A 21,380-nucleotide genomic window follows, 5' to 3' on the forward strand; every position below is an offset into this window, starting at 1 on the left:
AACCCTCCCCCAAGGTCACTGCCCTGATGTCCTATGCAAACTATAGTCTCCACTTTTGAGGGCAAAACAGAGGGGAGGGAGAAGCAACCTTCAGGATTGACCACCCTGGACACAAAGCTCACAGGAGCCACAGAGAGCCCAAGGAGACTAGCAGAATGTAGGCAGTGAGGAAGACTGGGCTCAGGAAGGCAGGGTCAGCCCTACTGATGAACCTCACGTCTGCAACCCGTGTCTTGATCCACTGGGTGAAGTAAGAGGTGCTGGTGTAGATGGTCGGGTACTGGCGCCGGCCACAGCCAAAGCCCCAGCTCACCACTCCCATCTGAATCCAGGTCTTGTTCACTTGGCAGACAAGGGAACTGCCAGAGTTAGCCTGCAGAGGAGAGGAAGGGAAGCATAAGGATGGCCGCAGGAGGGCCTCCTCAGAATGAGCTGTATTAGGCCTGTGCTGTCCTCGAGAACAAGACGTGGCCATGAACTTGTTCGTGACACGTAAGCTCTGCACCGAGGCCCAAGCTTGGGACGTGCTGGCCTCTCTCTTCATTCTTCTAACTCTCTGCCCATAACTCCCTGGTTCCCTCCTCTGCCCTCTCCCTAAATCCTGGTGGGCCTCCAAGGTATTGCCATTGACCTTTGTCTTTCCTACAATCCTGCTTGCAGAGTGAGCTGTTTGAAATGCAAACCAGCCTCCCTCTTTCTGTGCAAAAATGGGTGCATGTGTAAGGACAATGTTTACAATGACATCCATCAAAAGGTAACAGCTGTTATTTCTTGTGATGGTGGGTTTCTTATAATTTTTTTTTAAAACTTCCTTTACACTCTTCGGTAATGCTGGAAATGTAATTTTATAAATCAGAAAACCAGCTCATTATATTTAATTTTTTAAACATAATGCAAACTGAGATTTACAAGACATCATCTAATGAAGAGTACATAAGACACTTAAGGAAAAAAATAATTAAACTATGCCTAAGAACATAAAAGAAGACCTACATTAATGTATAGGTACACTGTGTTCACAGATGAGACAACTTAAAGCAATGTAAAAATGTCAATTCTCAGCATTTGGCTTCATTCAGTATGGAAGATAAGATACCCTAACCAACCTTTTTGCTGAAGAAAGCTAAAAATGTGGGATTAAAAAAATTCTCATTTTAAATGTATGGGTGAGCTGGCAAGAAAATAAACTCTTCAGAGTACAAAACCTAAGTGAGAGATAGAACCCAGAGAAGTCAATAAGCTCAAAAGATAGCTTTTGTCCCAAGGTTCTTTTCCAACCCAGTGAAGCTGAGCTTCAGTTTTCACAGCCTTGTCCATGGGTGCAGGAGACCAAAGACAAAATCCAGGCCCTGCCCAAAGAGGAGAGCCCGAAAAGAAGGCCTCCTGCAAAAAGCTACACCTCCAAAAAAGAACCACATTCTCAGAGTGAGGATGAACTGGAAATACCTGCCCTTGTGTGAACTTGCAACTTGAATTCTCACTGGCTGGGTGGCTCAAAAAACCTGAGCCAAGGATGGATGTTGTTTAAAATGGTCCTGGGTTGGTCATATCCCCAGGGACCTGGCAGAAGCAAATGTAGATTCTGTCTAGAGGAACCTACCTTTCAAGCCATACCTCAGAGCATTCCCACAGTTAATACTCTAAAGAACATGTCCTCACTCCTCAAAACATTGCACAGCACACAAGAAAGTCAACGCAGCATGAGCAAAAGCCAGCCAGCAGAAAAACTGAGCACGGAGTAAGAGCCTTCGAGGCTCAAGATACAGGAATAAGTGCATGGAAACTTCAGTGTCTGGCAAGGCACTATTTCTTAGGCTTGGTGGCAGATGAATGGATGTTGGTCGTGTTATTCTCTATTCTCCATACATTTTTTATAAATATTATTTTGTCTTTATTCAATATAGAATAAAAATAATTAAAAATTGTAACAATGTCACTTCTCCTTACATTCATCTCTAAAGTTCAAGCAATTCCAACTAAAATGTCAGCAGGATGTTTCAAGGAACTTGACAACGTGATTCTAAAATTGATATTAAAGAATAATAGTCCAGAAATTCCATGACAGTTTTGAGAAAGAAGAGAAAATTGGAGAGTCAGACTCAGGGCAGATTTGACCTGCCAGCTAGTGACAAATAATTGAATCATATTTTCAGAATAATTACAGAAACAGTGTGGTACTGGCATAGAAACAGAAAAATAGACCAGTGTGGCAATGGAGAACCTGCACTTCAGGGGACTGGGCACACATCAGAGAAAGCATCAAGTCTATGGAAAAGGAGGACTCTGCAGTAGATGGTGGGAAAATTGGCTCACCAGATGGAAAAAAATAAAGTTTTAGTCTACCATAACTACACTCCAGAGGAATTAAAACTCTGAATGTGAAAAGTAAAAAGATAAAGCTAATTTTAAAAATATATAAAGCTAATTAAAAATATATATCTTTATGACTTGGGACAAAGCATATTTTTAAAAATAAAACTCTAAATCCACAAACCTGAAGAGGGCAAGTGTGTTAGGCTTGATTACGTCAAAATTAAGGTTATTTGTTAAATGAAGGACACCAAATCTCATTAATATAGATAAATTAAGATAGGGCATTTGTTCTGTCTAAAACCAACTAGAGGTCAATATTTAGCATATTCAAGGAATTTATGAAAATAACAAGCAGAAAAAGAGAGTTGGGAGAGATCCGAGGGTTTCTGTGGACAGGAGATAGGCTAGAAGAGGCTGGAACCCCATCTGCCAAGAGCACCAGAGATGGGAGAAAGGGTAAGTCATTAAATGAGAGTTAAATCAAATTGATTCTTAAATTGAAACTTTTAAAGGAACAGGGTGTTTAATAACTGAAAGTTACTGAAAATTATGAACTCTGCCCAAAATGATGTTTGCAGGAAGGAGGAAGATTTGACATATGCGTGCAGGGGCAATGACTTGAAGAATAAAACCATTTACTGTGACTACTCTACCAATGGAGACTCCTCAGTAAACAATTACAGGAGGTGATATATAGCACAATATAATTTACACAAATTAAAATATACACATAGCAACACTATGCATTTATTAAATATACACATTAAACAGATTTGAGTAGGTGTATTTTGGGGGAAGGGAAATGGAAGATGAAGGAAAAAAAATCAAGCCCATAATAATCAAGTCAGTGATAGTGTGAGGGCCTTTCCTGAAGAAATGATTGACTAGACTCTAGGGGCCCAGAGAAAGAGAACACACAGAGAGAGAATAGGGGAGAGAGAGAAAGAGAGAGAGACATCCATTGTATGTAGACATTCTCTTATCATAGTGAAATAAAACCAGTACTCAATAACAAAATGTGAGCCATCCCATCAATATAAAAAAAAGAAGTACTTTCAAATACATTAAAGTAAAAACAATTAAAATCCACAATTAGAATGAAGAAAGATGAGAACAGGACATATTGCAAAGCCCATGGGATATGGGCCGAAACTGCACACTGAAGAGTCTTGATCTAAAATACTTTTAATATCAGACAAAACAGAATGAAAATAAATTATTTGTTATTACCATCAATTATTTATCAGTGCAAATTCAGCTCAAGATACTTGAAAAGGAATTAATAAAGACAAAAAGTAATTCATGCATTGGAAAGCAGAAATTTAACACTCAAGAAATGAAATCAATAGCTGTTCTTTAAAAACAACAACAAAAGGAGAGTAACGTCATCAAGATGGCAGAATAGATGATTCCCAGCACTGCCCCTCCCCACAGGTAGATTTACAACTATTAAGAAGCAAACACTGCCAACCTGGGACCACCGGAGCTGGGGGAAGAGAAGGAGAGGCCTGTGAATTTTGTGAATGCACGAGAGCGCATGGCAAGAGGGTGCAGTGATAGTGCCTATCGTTCTGAGCCCTGGCCACTTCTGAGCCAGCCTGGTATGGAGGTGGGGAGTAGCTGCTGCACACTGATCAAAGCCAGAACAAGCTGCAGCAGCATGCTTCACATAAACCTGCTTAGAGTCTGCAAGGGAGAGGAGGAGTTTGGAGCACATCATACCAGCCCACAGGCCATAAAGACCACAGGCTAGATTCCCCTGGGCCTGCATAGGAGCAAGCAGTCACCGCTGATTGGAGAAAGGATTTTCCCAGAGGCTAGTGAGTTATTGCAAGGGTTGCATACATGGCCTGCTCCATTGGAAGCGGTTAGAATGCAAGAGAAAGGCTGCCACATCAGGGAACATTGGATGAGGTGCATTAGTCTCAGTGGAAATCGGTCAGGGTAATAGAAGTGCAGGGGGCACAATCTGCAGGGAAGATCCAGTTCTGGGCCAGAATTTCCACACAACCCAGACCTAGAAGTGATTAAGGTCCACATAAAAAGCCTTTCTCAGAGAATTGGCAGCAAAGCAGCAATTTATCTCAAGCACAGAGCTCCAGTTCTGGTCCCCACAGGAAGTTCCCCCAACTCAGGAACTAACCATACAACAGCACATTTGTTCCAGTGCAGGGTCTAAGTGCCAGTGGTAGCTATTATTCCACCACAGAATGGAAAACACACCTACACACAGACCAGAGACAAAGCTCTGATACTAACCAGTAAAGATCTAACACAACCAAAGAACACCCAGAAAACCTAGAAGAGGTAGTAGTCTCCTCAAATGCCCAGGCATCAACATAAAGACACAAATATTGAGAAAGAACAGACAAATATGTTGCCACCAAAGGAAACAAACTAAACACGAGTAATGGATGCAGAGGAACAGCAGATTTATGAAATGTCTGACAGAGAATTCAGGATAGCCCTCTTAAGGATGTTTGGGAGTCATAAGAAAATACAGATAGAAAATTAAATGCTATCTGGGAAAAAATTCAGAAGCAGAACAAGAAACTTGACAAAGGAATAGAATCAATTAGAAAAAAAAAGAAAGAAATTCTAGAAATAAAGAATACATTATCTAAATTGAAAAACCTGATAGAAAGTTCCAACAGCAGATTTAATCAGAGGAAAGAGTCATTGAGTTCAAAGATAAGACACATGAAATTATCCAATCAGAGAAGAAAAAAGAATAACAAAAAATGAAATAGAAATACAGCAAATATGGGACCTCCTTTACTGAAATAACCTCCACATAATTGGCATACCTGAAGGAGAAGAAAGAGGAAGAGACTTAGAAAGCACATTCAAGGAAATAATGACTGAAAACTTCCCAAATATGGAGAAAGATGACAGCATCCAGGTACAGGAAGTTCAGAGATTTCCAGTCAAATTCAATCCAAAGAGGAACACCCCAAGACACATTATAAAAACCAAAGACAGAAAGAGAATACTGAAAGCAGCAAGAGAAAAGAGACACATAACATTCAACAGAGCCCTAATACATCTCTCAATGGATTTCTCAGTAGAAGCCCTACAGGACAGGAGAAAGTGGGATGATATATTCAAAGTGCTGAAGGAAAAAGACTATCAACGGAGAATTCTGTATCCAGAAAAACTAACCTTCAAATATGAAGAAGAAATAGTCTTTCCCAAAAAAGCAAAAGCTAAGGGAAATCATCAACATTATACCTGCCTTAGAAGAAATGCCAAAGGGGGCTCTACAGTCTGAAAGAAACAATGCTAAACAGTAGCAAGAAAACATCTGAAGGTACAGAACTCATTAATAAATACACAGACGACCTCAGAATACTCCAATATTGTAAGGGTGGTGAATAAACTACTTGTACCCTTGGTATAAAGTCACATTAACAGAAGGAAGGGTAAAAAATCACGTGATTATTTCAATAGATGCAGTAAAAGCATCACCGCTTCATGATAAAAACACTCAACAAATTAGGTATAGAAGGACACTTATAAAGGCCATATAAGACAAATCCACAGCTAATATCATACTGAATGGACAAAAATTGGAGGTGTTTCCTCTAAGATCTGGATCAAGACAAGGATGCTCACTTTCCCCACTCTTATTCAACATAGTACTAGAAGTTCTAGCCAGTGCAATAGGCAAGAGAAAGAAATAAAGGGCATTCAAATCAGAAGGGAGGAAGTCAAATTATCCCTATCTGCAGATAACATGATCCTATACACAGAAAACCCTAAAGACTCCACCAAAAAATTACTACAACTAATAAATGAATTCAGTACAGTGGCAAGATACAAAATCATCACACAAAAATTAGCAGCGTTCCTATATGCCAATAATGAGATAGCCAAAGAAGATCAAGAAAGTAATCCCATTCACAACGGCTTCCAAAAAAATGAAATACCTAGGAGTAAATTTAACCAAGGAGGTGAAAGACCTCTACAATGAAAATTATAAAGCATTGGTAAAAAACAAAAAATGGAAGAGAACACAAATAAATGGAAAAATACCCCATGTTCATGAGTCAGAAGAATTAACATCATCAAGATGTCCATATTACCCAAAGCAATCTACATTCAACACAATCCCTATCAAAATACCAATGACATTCTTCACAGAAATAGAAAAAATGATCTTAAAATTTGTATGGAACCATAAAAGACCTTGTATAACTAAGGCAATCTTGAACAAAAGGAACAAAGTTGGAGGTATCACACTTCCTGACTTCAGAACATGCTATAAAGCTATAGTAACCAAAACAGCATGGTACTGGCATGAAAAAAGACAAATTGACCAATGTAATAGAATAGAGATCCCCAAAATAAACCCACACATTTACAGTCAACTTGTTTTCAACAAAGGTGCCAAAAATATACAATGGGAAAAGACAACCTCTTTAACAAATGGTGCTAGGAAAACCAGACATCCACATGCAGAATATTAAAACTAGAACCCTATCTTTCACCATACACAAAAACCAACTCAAAATGGATCAAAGACATAAATTTAAGACCTAATAGTATGAAACTACTAGAACAAAATAAAGGGGAAACGCTACATGAAATGGGAGTGGGCAACACTTTTTTGTGTGAGACTACAAAGGCACAGGCAACTAAAGCAAAAATACATAAATGGGACTATATCAAACTAAGAAGCCTCTGCACAGCAAGGGACACTGTCAACAGAGTGAAGAAACAGCCTACAGAATGGAAGAAAGTGTTTTCAAACTACACATCAGACAAGGGGCTAATATCCAGAATATATAAGGAACTTCAACAACTCAACAGCAAAAAAACAAATAACCCAATTAAAAAATGAGCAAAGGGCCTGAACAGATATTTCTCAGAAGAAGACATATAAATGGCCAACAGGCACATGAAAAAATGCTCAACATCACTAATCATCAGGGAAATGCAAATTAAATACACAGTAAGATATCATCTCATTCTAGTCAGAATGATCACTATCAATAAGACAAAAAAATAACAAATGCTGACAATAATGTGGAGAAAAAGGAACTCTCCTACATTGCTGGTAGGAGTGTCAATTGATACAGCTACTGTGGAAAACAGTACAGAGGATCCTCAGTGAACTAAAAATAGATCTACCATAGTAACTATTCCACTACTGGGTATATATCCAAAGGAAATGAAATCAATGTATCAAAAAGACACCTGCACTCCCTTGTTCATCACAGCACTATTCACAATAGCCAAGAGATGGAGTCAACCAAATGCCCATCAATGGATGAATGGATTAAAAACTGTGGTATATATATATATATATATATATATATATACACACACACACACACAATGGAATATTACTCAACTATAAAAACCAATATCCTATCATTTGCAGCAACATGGATGGAACTGGAAACCATCATGTTAAGTGAAGTAAGTCAGGCACAAAAAGGCAAATACTTCATGATATCACTGATACGTGGAATCTTAAAAAAAAAAGTGGTTCTCATAGAAGTAGAGTGTAGAGTAATGGTTACCAGAGGCCAGGGGTTGAAAGGGTGAAGAGGAGGAAATGTAGTGGACATTTAATGGGTACAAAACTATGTTATCTACCCTATGTGAATCACTGTGCAGTACATGCATGTATTGAAACAACACACTGTACCCCACAAAAATATACAAGTAAATGTTAAAATATTTTCAATAAAAACAACAAAATAGATAAGCACCTTATAACTCTTACTAAGAAAAACAGAAAGAGAAGGAAAATGCAAATACTTCATAGTTTGTGTAGAAGAGAGACTAGAACCACATCAAGGGAAAATATACTTTCTCAGAATCTCAAGACTGTTTACAACTTCCTCTTTGTGGGTTTAAATTCTGGATGAAATGAATAATTTATAAGAACATGCAAATCATTTATTTAAACTAATTTAAAGAATGAAAGTCTGACAGGTCCAATAACTATGCGCAAAACAACTTAAAATATTGCCCAAGAACAACCACTCAGAGGAAAACACACCTATGTGGTTTCACAAACAACTTCTATCCAGTGTTCAGGGAGGAGATAATTCATGTTATCTCAAATGTTCCAGAACATGGACGAATATCTTTCAAGTGAAGCATAGTCCTGATACCATACGTTGACCAAAGGGGGTGTCTTCCTCTAAGCACCTCAAATTGGAGCCTAACCTCACTGGAGGAAAAAAAAAAAAAAAAAGAGCTGTGTGAATTGTATTGCCTGGATTGTGCCACCTGGGCTATTTGTTCCCAAGGCCAGTGTCTTTCCTAGGCCCAGGGCTATCCTGTGCCTGGCCCAGGGACCAGCACACAGTGTCTGATGGATGAATAAATAAATTAAAACCTGTCTAAAAAAATATATTATAAATCTTAGTCCCACGATGAATGAGGCAAAAGTATACCATGACCAGGGAGGGATGAATCCTGGGATGCAGGGTGAATGGACATGAGGAATCTGTTCACTGAACTGACTCAGCATGTTAAATTAAAGCATGCGGTCAGAAAACACATTTATAAAGCAGAGCATTCATTCTTGAAATAAAATGTGATAGTAAAACAGAAAGGAATGGGTCTCTCTTTGACAGGTTATACAAGGGACATCAATAAGTTCATGAAAAGATTTATATTATCTTTTAATTCTATTTTTCCATGAACTTTTTGAAGTACTCTCAATTTTAAAGTGCCAGATTAATATCATGAAATAAATGCTTCATGATGAAGTGTAAGAAGCACTTCCATGAAAGTCAGCAACAAGAGAAAACATAGCTATAATTCCATAGCTATGAAAAAAAGTAAAAGTCATGGAAATAAAAGAGGTGATATTTCTAATTGCAGTTCATATGAGTGTAGGTCTGAAAAATCCATGAGAGTCAATAAAAACCTTTAAATTCAATAAAAGAGTTCAGTAAGTTGAATTTTCAGATGTTTTCAACAAGAAGATGAGTCTGGATGATGGAAATGAAGAAAGTGGAAATGGAGGAAGGTTCTGGTCCTGCAAAGGAGGATGTAGACACTGATTAACTTTAAGTGATAATACAATTTTAAATATGTATGTGGAAAATATAAGGTGACCAGTAGCAGAATGGAATTTACCAAATACATAACTTCTAAACCACTTAAGGAGAAAAATGGAGGGAGAAAAAAAATCAAATCAAAATGCAAGGTAAGGACTAAAAAATACATTCTTGATAAATGGACTAAAAGACAGTCTCTCAGGTGTGTTGAAAAGAACGGCATCTAGCTTTACACTGTTTACAAGAGACAAACCTAAAACTAAATGCCTCAATATCTTCTGAAAGACAGCAGTTGTTCTGCAATACAGTTGTGGACATTGCAAGTAGACAAGAAAAAGAAATGAGGCATACACATTGAAAAGGAGGAAAATTTACTGTTGTTTGCAGATGATATATAATCTGGGTCTACAAAATTGAAGAGAACCAACAAGATCCAGAAAAGTTGCTTATTACAAAGTAAATACACAAAAAATCTATAACATAAACAGAAAACACAATGAAATAAAATATACTGCTCATAATAAGGACATAATACATAGCATCTAGGAATAAACCTAAGGAGCAACATGCAATAACTATGTAGAGAAAGCTACAAATGCCTGCTCTATAAATATAAAGAAATATAGCAAAATAAGAGTCTGTTTTCCCTAAATTTTTAATTTCCACCAAAATCCCCATGTGATTTTTTTTTTGACAGCACTATTTTACAAATGTTAAATTAGAATGAACATAGGAGAATAGCCAGGTAAACTTTTTAAAAGAAGGATAATGAAGGAGGACTTCCCTTACCATATACAAAAAAAGAATTACAATGCTATGATAATTTTAAAATAGTTGTGGCATAGGATGAGACTGTAAAGGGCAGAAATAAATCAAAAGAAGATGGACATTTAGAATACAATAAATGGGGCATTTCTGTTTCATAGCCAAAAAACCAAAAGTATTCAATAAAAGATTTTTACATAACTGGCTACTCATTTGTAGAAAAATAAAGCTGGATTTCCTTTCTCAACCTTCTAGATGAGCCAAAATTAAAATATTTAAAGAAAATAATTAGAACATGATGAGTAAATAATATCATAATCTTAGGGTGGGAAAGGTATTTCTAAACATGGCAAAAAACCTAAAATTATCAAGAGAAATAATGATAAATTTTATTTCAACACAAAAAAATTTTACATAACTCTATAGGGATAAAAATTCACACCAAAAAAAGGTAAATGATGGACAAATATGGTAAAATATTATAAAGCATTTTAAAAGGTTAAAACTTCCAATACCCAAAGTTTTTGATAACTTTTTATTTTGAAATAATTTGAGACTTACAGAAAAGTTACAAGTATAATATTTTTACCCAGATTCACTAATTGTTAATGTTTCACCATATTTGTTTTATATTCTCTCTCTCCACATGTATGTATACATATGCACATATATATGAATATTTATGAACCATTTGAAATTAAGTCAAAAAAGACATAATGCTCCTTGGCCACTAATTACCACAGAATATAATATCCAGAGTTTTTATAAGTCAATGAAAACACAAGTAGTTTAGTAGAAGAACATGGGCAAAGGACAGGGAAAAGTGTAAATGGTATACCGAACAAAGTGAGCATTTTATTTGGATCCCTTTTTTCCCTTTAAAATTTATTTAGAAGGCAAGTTTTTCCCTGATCCTGGGTAAAACTTAGAACCAGAATTTTTTGCTCATTATGATTAATGTAATCACTATAATTACATCAAGTGTCACATAAATACATCAGTTCAGAAATCAGAATATCCATTTTCACGTATGTGTTGTTCTGCTTCTGTTGTTTATAACAGAATACCTGAAACTGGGTAATTTATTTCTTACAGTTTTGGAGGCTGGGAAGTCCCAGGTCCAGGGGTGCATCTGATTGAGGGCCTTCGTTGCAGGGTGTCACATGCAAAAATGGGCTGAGCAGGAGTGAGCTAAGCTTTTGCTCACTGCTCTCCTTATAAAGCCATTATAACCACACCCATGAACACTCATTAAACCATCAATGAATTAATCCATTCAGTCCGCACAATCTAATCACCTCTTAAAGGCCCCACCTTTCAATTACCATAGTGAGATTTCCCACACTTTAACACTGTTATAATGGAGATTACATTTCCAATGGGTGAACTTTTGGGAGACATATCGGACTCATAGCAACCGAATAATCACAATGTTAAGACAGGATTTAAAGTAAAACTTCCCACTGCCATCTGGGGCTTTGTCAAGCAGGAAGCCTGGGAAGTGGGAAGAGAGGTCTGTACTCTCCCCTTCCTTCTCTTTTAGCTTCCACTCCCACTCCATCTTGCTAACGCTGCCTTCTGAACCTGCAAAGTTAAAGCAGGAGAGGAGTGAGAAGTAAAGGAGAACTTTTTTAACCTCTTCAGGCGACTCCCTGAGCCGGGAGGGGATTTACAGCTGACTCTTCCCTAGCTTCAGGGGCACACATCACTCATTTTGAGTGATCCTATTGAAACCCCTCCCAGTAGACTTGAAGTGTGGGACAGGCACCCCCTCATCCCCTTAAAGGGGAAAAGGTGAGACCATAAGAACATTCTCTTCAGAGAAATCCTATACACAAAATCACCTCCCACTCAATTCTCCTCACCCTTTGATACACACATGTAGTAGAATATCAGTTATACTCTGAATTCTGATACATATTGTAGTTTAATGCTTTGTTGAAGCTTCCTATTTAATATCCTGTTACACATGCAATTTACAGAATTACTCAATTTCATAAAATTAAAACAAAAATAAAATACAAGTTTTAGTCCACCAAAATAACAAAAGTTAAAATAAAGATAATGCCTAATGCTGGTGATGATATAGGACAAGGGCATTCATAAACTGTTGGTGTTAAAATAAATGGATTACATCTTTGGGGAGGCTACTTTATTAATATCTACTAAAATTTAAAATGCATATACAATTGATTTTATAATTAAACTTCTAAAATTTTATTCTAGAGAAATGCTTAAACAAATGCAAAAAGATATTTGAAGAAAGACTTTTACTCTGGTATGGTAAAATAAATAAACTGAAATGAGATCAAATGTCTATCAATAGAAGAATGGTTAAACAGACTGTGACATAGCCATATGAGAGAATTATTATTCAGTAGTTAAGGAGAATGGAATATATTTACATATATAGACATGGAAAGGAGTCCAAGATATATAGAGTGCGTGCGTGTGTGTGTGTGTGCGCGCGCGCATGTGTGTGTGGTTGGACAGTATGGAGAGCTGAACCCTTGACCTTGGTGTTATCAGCACCACACTCTAACCAAGTCAGCTAACTGGCCAGCCCTCTCAAGATATATTTTAAATGAAAACCCAAAAGTTAGAGAATAAAATTGTATAAAAGTTTTTTGTTAAAAAACAAAACAAGTAAAAAAAAAAAAAAACTTGCTTAGGGTTTTATATGTATAGAAAGAGCTGTTAGGGATATAAGCCAAACAATTTAGAGTGGAAATTTCTAGGTAGTTTGATTATGGGAAAGTATCATTTTCTAATTTTTGCATTTAGATATTACCTTTTTTTTTTTTTTTTTTTTTTTACAAAATGTCTGCATTTCCTTCCAAATCACAAAAAAAGATATGTATTTTAAAATAAAGTAGTGATGATGGAATCACAACAGTACAAAATTAAAGGGATGAATTCAAAGTTCAAAATAAAGGTGATTTCATGATTTTAAATGCTTTAAACACAAAACTAGGAAGAGTAAACCTTTCTGCCCAAGAAGACATAAAACAAAAGCCAAGTCAAGACCAAGGAAAGCACACAAACTAATAGAAATAGAAATAGTGAAATAAATGTTAAAAAATTAACTACATACCAGGCTACCAAACAAGTCTCAACATATTCCATATAACTGGTACCACTGTAGAAATAATTTTATGACTACAGGAGAACTGAGTTGGAAATTAATAACCACAAAAACATGCACGAGTCAGAACAAAATCAAAATGGAAACTATATAAAATATTTTAAACTAGATAACAATAAAAATGCTACATATCAAAATTTGTGACATGAAGCTTAAGAAATATTCAGAGGGAAATTTGTAGCCTCAAATACTTGCATTATAAAGGAAGAAAGACTAAAATTAAAATAACTATGTTTCCAGCTAAGAAGTTAGCCTATGTGTATATAGAAACTGGATAGATGAGAGAGATGGTGACAATCAAGTGCAGGAAATGATTTTTTCAATGCGTTGCATTGGGACAATTGGTAGTCCACATGATGAAATAGATTCCTATCATATAACATTCAAAAAATAAATGACATGCAGATTCAAAATATGGAAACCAAAATTTCCAAACTTTAAAAAAACATATATAGGAGAAATTCTGGAGCATTGTCTTTATAGCCTCAGGAAAAGGAAGGATTTCTTAAATAAGACACAAAAAGCATAAACCAGAAAGGACAACATGATATATTTGACTAAAATAAAATCTAAATTGCTGTTCAGCAAAGGACAGTATAAATAAAATGAAAAGATAAATGGAAAACTGGGAGAAGATATTTACAATATACACAATGAACATAGAATTAGTATCCAGAATATAAAAAAAAGAAAAAGGCAAACAATAGAAAAATGTGCAAAGTATATGAATGATTGATTCATAGGAATCACAAATACTGAACAAACATATGAAAAGATGCACAACTGCTCTAGTAATTGTGTATGTACACATTGCAGCCACAGTGAGGTACTATTCCTCATCCATCAGAATGGAAAACATTTTATAGTATGACAATATCCAAACTTGGCAATGATATGGAGCAATGCAACTCTCAAATACTGCTGAAAGAACATAGATTAATACACTCACTTTGGAAAACAATTTGGCCATGACCATTAAAGATGAAGGTAAATCAGCCTATGATCCACCAGTTCCATACAGGATGCATCCTGCTGAGAAACTCTGGAACAAGTAAATTGGGAAATGTGTGTGAGAAAATTCAGAGCAGGAGAGTTTATGATATGAAAAAATTGGAAACTCTCTCAATGTTTGTAAAGAAAAGAATGGATAAATTGTGTCATATTCACAAAAGAGAATATCGTAGAGCTTTTAATTAGTAAATTAAAGCTGCCTGTATTCAACATGGATAAATCTCAAAAATAATGTTGAATAGAAGCTGCAAGTGACAGAAGCATACTTACAGAAAGATGCAATTTACACAAAACAGGTTCTGCCAGCACCTGACCCAGATCTGGGCATGCGGCTGATGTTTAGGAGTGTTAAAATGACCTAAGAGGTACTGCCATTATTAGCATCATTTTCCTTCCTTTACAGACTGGGAAACTGAAGCTCAGGGGGAGAAGATTTTCATAAGGTCTCCCAAGCCATGTGAAAAAGAAAGCATGACACCTGAAAGTCTCCTCTTTGCCCCAGTCCACACACTCCATACCTTACAAGTGTCCAAACCCCACTCTGAGCTGGCACACAGCATGTCATTCCCAATTAACTTCTGGTTCTTCAAGAGGAATCGGTACCGTTTATTGCAGATATCATTGTTTACAATCCTGGCAGCCACCTCCTGAAGGCTGTAAGGGGTCTTTGGGGTCACTGTGGAGAGAGAGATCCTGCCTTGTCATCTCCTCAACTTTTCAGCACATCTACAACTCATTCACTCATGAGGGAGAGAGGGCCATTTCCTGAAATGGTGATTTATAAAGGCTCCAGCCCATAGCCTGACTTTTGAAAAAGCCCCCAGCTCATTAAAGAGACGCCAAGGGGCTTGGAGTGACATCCAGGCACCAAATGAGGACAAGGAGTGATTTCCCCAATAATCCAGGTTCTATGAGGGTGAGGGGCTGAGAGCACTGCTCCATGGCCACTGGCAAGGTGGTAAGACCCTACAGCCCAGAGTGTGGCATCCCCTGGGAGGCAGAAACCCACAAAGGTACCCATTTTCTAGGACCCCAGGGTAGCACCAACAGGGGCCAGGCCTCAGGGATTACAGGTGCCTCGAGGTAACCAGTGTACACGATGGCTAGAGAGGCCTCCTCAATGCCTCAGTACCTCCTGAGAGCATGGCCTTCGTGCCACCTGCAGACAGGGAATCCCATCAATAGCCAAGGGTTAACTTCCTGCCATGCTGCAGGGTGAGGGCTTGGCACTGGATTTAACTTAACTTTGGGGATGAGGTCCATGCAGGCCATGTGTGTCTTCTGCACTAGAGCATTACGTATATCAAGAGGTCAGGACAGTGTACAGCATGTGTAGGTGCCCTGGAAGTGTTTGCTGACTCAGTGAATGGGCGAATAAAGGAATAAACAAATGAGCCTGTGATGGGGTTGTGCTCTGAAGAAGCATGTGTCTTTGAACCTCTGCCTGCCTTCACTCACCTTGCTTCTTTGTAAGTCCCCACCCGATCACCCAGCACATGGTTCCGACGGGTGGCTTCAATTTGATGGTGGGAAGGCAGACCGGCTGAACAAGGGGGGACCAGGAGACGGGGTCCCTGAGCTGCAGGAGGGCAATGTCCTGGGACATGAGATTGCTGAAATCCTCATGAATCACGATGCGAGTGAGGGGGAGCTGAGTGCCGTTTTCTGGGAGGTGATGGACTCCCACCATCACAGAGTACATTTGGGGATCCTTGGATCTGCAGGGCCATGGGTCGGTAAGAGTTCGGCAGCAGGGGCTGAGCACAGGCCACCCAGCCAGGCCCCCTACCCCCAGATCCCCAGATTCACCAGGGCCCCCAGGCCAGAAAGTAAAGTCCCTGGGCCTGGCTGGCCACCCTGACTGACCTCTGTAAGCAGTGCGCGGCTGTGAGGACCCACTGGCGGTGGATGAGGGAGCCACTGCAGATGTACATGCCCAGGAACAAGATGTTCACCTGCCATGGCCACTTGCCTACCTCCACCAGCTTCCCCTGCACCATCTTACAAGACATATTGGTCTGACCACAGCCCCGGAACCAAGACCCTGAGGAAAGAGGTGGAGAGGGGGCTGTGCCCTCTCGGGCTCTTGGGCAGTAGAGGGCAGCCCTCACACCCCTGTTCACAGTAGACTGTCAAGGCAGAGAGAGCTGCCTTCCAGCCCTGTCACAGCCACTGCCACATGCACACGTGGGAAGGGGCTTTTCCCACAGCCACAAAATTGGCAATCAGAGACCCAGAGGCAGCAGTTACCCTGCCTTACAAAGAGAGCCCCCAAACAATGGGGACTAAACAACTCCTCCAGGGCTTGTTATAAGCCATCATCCCAGGACATCATCCCCTGCCCATAGTTTACACACACAGATGGTTAGGGAAGTAAATGAAAACAGAGAATCGGCAGAGGGGTAGATTGTCAGCCAGGAGGTAAGTGACAGGGCACAAGTGGCCCGGGCTGCCTGTCAGTTGTAACCAAAAAGAAATGGATAGTCATGTCACATTGCACAATTCCAGGGCCCACTCTGATAAAGATCACGGCACTGGAGGTGTGGTCTTTGTGACCATAACCAGAAGTGAGTAGAGATGTTTGTCCACTCCCTCCTTGACTCTCACTGGCCCCTACAGCAGGGGCAGAAGGAGAGGAGACTACACTGAACTGGATATGAGATTGAGATTTTAAACTGGACCAGCTTGGATTGGTATTTAATAACTGAACATCATAAAGGATAAGGCAGAAAGATTCTACAGCAAGAGTTGGAGACCAAGATTAAAGATAAACGGAGAGGTTTCTTATATGGCCTTCTGCCAAGTTTGGGCTGGTCAACAAACTGTTACATGTGATCACGGATCTCCTCAGTAGAGGCAAAGCTGGACATGTCTACCCCATCACAAGCTGTCGTGCTTAGAAAAAGTCTCTTTCCCTTCACAGCTTGGCATGCAGTGACAAGCAGAGTGTCAGGGACTCAGCAGCAGTAGCCAAAGCTTGTCCTTGCTGGGGGAGTCTGTGGGAAGCAGTGGTGGTGCAGGAAGTACAGCAATAAACACACAAAGCTAATATCTTTGGTGACCTGTACATAGCAGCAGAAATATCTACTGGGCCCTGCCTCATGGAAATCTCTCAGAGGGTCACAGACCATTGATGTTAAGGCTCATCCACACCATGTGTCCTAGGGCTCCGTGCACTATCAGATGTAAATGGCCAATTCCCTTGCTGCCAACTTCTGTGGCCTTCCACCAGGATCCACAGGAATCCCATGAGCCCCGCATGTCTCCATGGAGTGCTATCTTGTCTTGCCTGCTTACTGTGTGATTCCCATCCATGTCCCTTTCCATGGCTGTCCTAGTTTTGTCTCCCGCAGGGGGAGCCACATTTCTGGGCCTTCTCCTACACTGTGGTGGGTTGATAGTTACCTTTTTACTTCTGATTACAGCCACCCCAATCAAGACTGTTCCACGTTGGGAGGTAAGAGAGGGATTCCAGAGCTTGCCATTTCCTTTCTCACAAAGCTGAGGCCCATGGAGCTAGGGTTCTCCATTAAGAACTTCACCACTTAAAAAGTGACAGCTCTAGGGGACAGGTTCGGGCTTCGCCTAGGTGCTCCCCATCCTCAGTGGGTTCCTCAGGTCTCAAAGAACAGCCCTCCTTAGAATTCACATCCAGGACAATGTTGACTCCAACCCCCTTCCTCAAAACTTTACACGGGATTTGCAGGATTCGGCCTGGAAATGCCAGCACCAGAGGTCAGCACCAAGTACAGCAGCTGAATCTGGGAGGCGCCATGATGGATTATTCGGCACAAGATATCACAGATCAACTTGGTCTCAGGCACAACGTCACCATTTCATACACAGCAACACTCAGTGGCTCAAGCAGATTCCACTGCAGACAGTCTCTACCCCCTCTTGGAGCCCCAGAGTCAGAACTCACCCCCACACAAGCAGCACTTTGCCATCATTTTTCACACTCACTCACATGTGGTCACAGGAAGACATGACCTCCATCCCTGTAAGACAACAGCCACACACCCATCCCCACATCATCACAGTCACAGAGTCATCTACATGGAGCTCCACACATCCTCACCATCCCAAAACATCACAGATGCCTGATGGCGCTATAGCACAGTTCAGAGTAGGAAACCATCCGTTCCTTCCTTCCTTCATTCAACAAGGCACTAGTCCAGGAGGGGGAGTCACCCAGAGATGGAAAAAGACAAAGTCCCTGAGTTGGGGGACACGTTGCCACCCCAGCATGCTCCCTGCCAAGCAGCAGAATGGGCAGCTGGCAAGTGATGCCAGCCAGGGCAGCCCCCACAACATCATCTGTGGTCATAGGTTAGGGTTGGAGCCTGGAGACCCTCTGTCAGTTAGGGTCCCAAATTCTTCACCCCCAAAGAGCCTATTGGAAATTGGCATTGAATCCTGATTCCACCATTCACAAACCACTTAAGCTCTCTGGGCCTGGGGTTTCCTACTATGAAATGGGGCTGCTGGGAAAGCCCACCTCACAGAGTGTTGAGATGCAAAGCTGTCTCAGCAGTGCCTGATGTCAAGTGAGTGGGCACTCACATACCACATCATCATCACAACAAATCCAGCTTCTCCTGAGTCTGTGCCTCCCAAACAAGCTCACCTGTTTCATGGGTGTTCGTTTGTACCCTCATTTTTTTTTTTAAAGATGACTGGTAAGAGGATCTTAACCCTTGACTTGGTATTGTCGCACCACACTCTCCGAAGTGAGTGAACCGGCCATCCCTATATAGGGATCCGAACCCATGGCCTTTGTGTTATCAGCACCACACTCTCCCAAGTGAGCCATGGGCCAGCTCTTGTACCCCCATTTTTAATAAGGCTCTTCCCTCGTGTGTTCATGGTCACCCTGAAAATTGGAACTGCTCCAACACCATGCGGGTCCTCAGTCTGCTAGGGATGTACCCATCAGGACATGGACAAATGGAGGGTGTCCAGGCATGAGGACAGCTGACACAGGCACCCAGTCAGACAGACCCCTCCTGCCTCTGCGCCATCCCTGAAGCCCTACCTTCAATATAGGGCTGATTCTCAAGTCCGGCAGAAGAAAATGGAGATGTGAGATGGCCCTGGAGACCCCCCGGCCCACATGCCATGGCAAGGAGATGTCTATCCCTCACTGTTGCTTATAATCGGACATAGGGGCAGGGTGGGCGGAGCATCTCTGATGTGCTAAGATTCTAGAACTCATGGTTTGTTTATTCAGCACAGCAGTGGGCTTCTGCTCCAGTGTTGGGGGCTTACTCAGCTGTGACAGCAGCAAGATTCTCAGAAGAAGGCAGTATGGTCCCAGCAAGGCCCTGCCAAGCCACAACGTGATGTTGCTGTCAGGAACCTCCCTGGAACAGTGCTCCTGGTGCCCAGCACTGAGCCTGTGAAAGTGCCTCCCAGGCCCAACTCTTGGCACTGCACCCAATGCCCAGCCTGGCCTCAATGGTGCCTCTTGTGCCTAGTTCTGAGCCTGTGACAGCACCACATACTTGGCCCATGACCACACCAGGTGTCTGTTTTGTGACAGACAGTGCTCAGCCCAGGCTCCTTTCAAAAGCCTGTCAGTTGGCCCCCTGGAAGTGTGGAAACTGAGGCACTAATGTAAAGGCACTAATAACTAAGAGGGGGATGACTAGTTTCTGTAGTGTGTAATTGAGGCAGAATCAGAGTTTTCCTTTTTCCCTCAGGGTCGGTACTTTCAAGAGAACAGCTCTTGAGTAGAGAGAGGCCAGGTGTGTTTGGCCTGGGAAGGTAGCTTCCTGAGAGGAAACAGATTGCAGCTTGAGTCTTCATAAATCAGCAGAATGAATAACATCTTGGGACACCTCCCTGCCACTCCACTGAGGTCCTCTCCCCCAAGGATCCTGTGCTGCTCACACTATCCATGAGGATGGCTCACTCCTGCTTCACCAGTTGCCCCTGTTGTCGAGGACATGGGGTAATGCAGTAGTTCACACGCTGTTGACATAGCCACTGTAGAAAACCATTTGGAATCATTTAGGAGAGCAGAAAGTGTGCCTACCCCACAACCTGTAGTTCCACTCCTGTGCCCTAGAAAGAGCACATATGCAGCAGGAAAGATGCACAGGACTGTTCACAGTAGCACTGTTCAGAAGAGCCCCAGATGGAAACTACCCATCTGCCACTCAAGGCCAGACAGATAAATGAAACACTCACAGCAATGAGAATGGACCATCTATTGCTATACATAGCTGGTGAATCTCATAAACATATTCTGAGTGAAAGAAGCCAGAAACAAAAGGGTACATACTGTATGAAATTCAAAATCAGGCAAAACAATTTTCAGAGATATATGGTAGAAAAACAAGGAAATGATTATTTCTACAGTCAGATTCCTTCAAGGAGAAAAGACAGAGAAAGGGGAAGGGAGAGAAGGAGAAGAGATACTCCAGAGAAGAGAAATCCTATCTATTCTCTGCCTTTGTGGAAAATAACACTTTGGGGGAAAGAATCAAAATAAAATAAATGAATAAAGATCAAGCATACCCATTTTCACAGCCAATGTGAATGCATAAAATTTTACTTTTAAAAGAAAAAGATTCTTATATTAGGTAGAAAAAAATCCACTCACATGCTACTTATTAGAGTCACACCTAAAATTAAGTGACACGAAGAAGTTGAAGGTAAAAAGATGGGCAAAAATATATTAAGTATACACAAGCAAAAATAGAAATGGCAATGTTAATCTCTAAAACTGATTCAAGACAAAAGCTTTAAACAGAAAAAGAAAGTTATTTCACGTTGAAAAATGACACAGATTACAATAAATTTGTAACATCATAAAGTTCAATCTATCAATAAAATAACATTAGTTGGTCCCATGGTGTAATAGTTCACACTCTGGACTTAATGAAATAACATCAAACATATCAAGCAAAATCAATCAGCAACACATTAGAAATTGAGAAAACTCACTTGTAGTGGAAGAGTCTCTTCCAACTCACTCTGTCTTTGAGAGATGGAATATTTATAAAAATCGACCCCATTAGTCTAGTAAGAAAACCACCACAATAACTTCCCTAAACGTTGAACTAGTTTGGTCCACAATTTTTACCACAATGCAATGAAACAAGGACTTAATAACA

General features: G+C 40.3%; 1 protein-coding gene across 1 annotated transcript; it reads right to left on the bottom strand.

Annotated features, from left to right (window-relative positions):
• Window positions 1–118: 118 nt before the first annotated feature.
• On the bottom strand, window positions 119–19,379 carry LOC134390302 (putative serine protease 46). Its single transcript, XM_063113506.1, has 5 exons — window positions 19,295–19,379; window positions 16,126–16,303; window positions 15,718–15,977; window positions 14,778–14,935; window positions 119–373 (listed from the first exon to the last, which is right to left on the bottom strand). The coding sequence occupies exons 1-5, from the start codon at window positions 19,377–19,379 to the stop codon at window positions 119–121; spliced, it is 936 nt and encodes a 311-aa protein (XP_062969576.1).
• Between the last annotated feature and the right edge of the window lie 2,001 nt (window positions 19,380–21,380).

This window comes from Cynocephalus volans, chromosome 11 (assembly GCF_027409185.1).
Source record: "Cynocephalus volans isolate mCynVol1 chromosome 11, mCynVol1.pri, whole genome shotgun sequence".
In the NCBI taxonomy this organism is placed as follows: domain Eukaryota; kingdom Metazoa; phylum Chordata; class Mammalia; order Dermoptera; family Cynocephalidae; genus Cynocephalus; species Cynocephalus volans.

Coding starts and splice junctions, on each gene's coding strand:
- LOC134390302 (XM_063113506.1), bottom strand. CDS start 19,379: ATGGCATGTGGGCCGGGGGGTCTCCAGGGCCATCTCACATCTCCATTT. Junction 16,304..19,294: donor GAATCAGCCCTATATTGAAG/GTAGGGCTTCAG, acceptor CTCTTTCCTCAG/GGTCTTGGTTCCGGGGCTGT. Junction 15,978..16,125: donor GCCGCGCACTGCTTACAGAG/GTCAGTCAGGGT, acceptor ATGGCCCTGCAG/ATCCAAGGATCCCCAAATGT.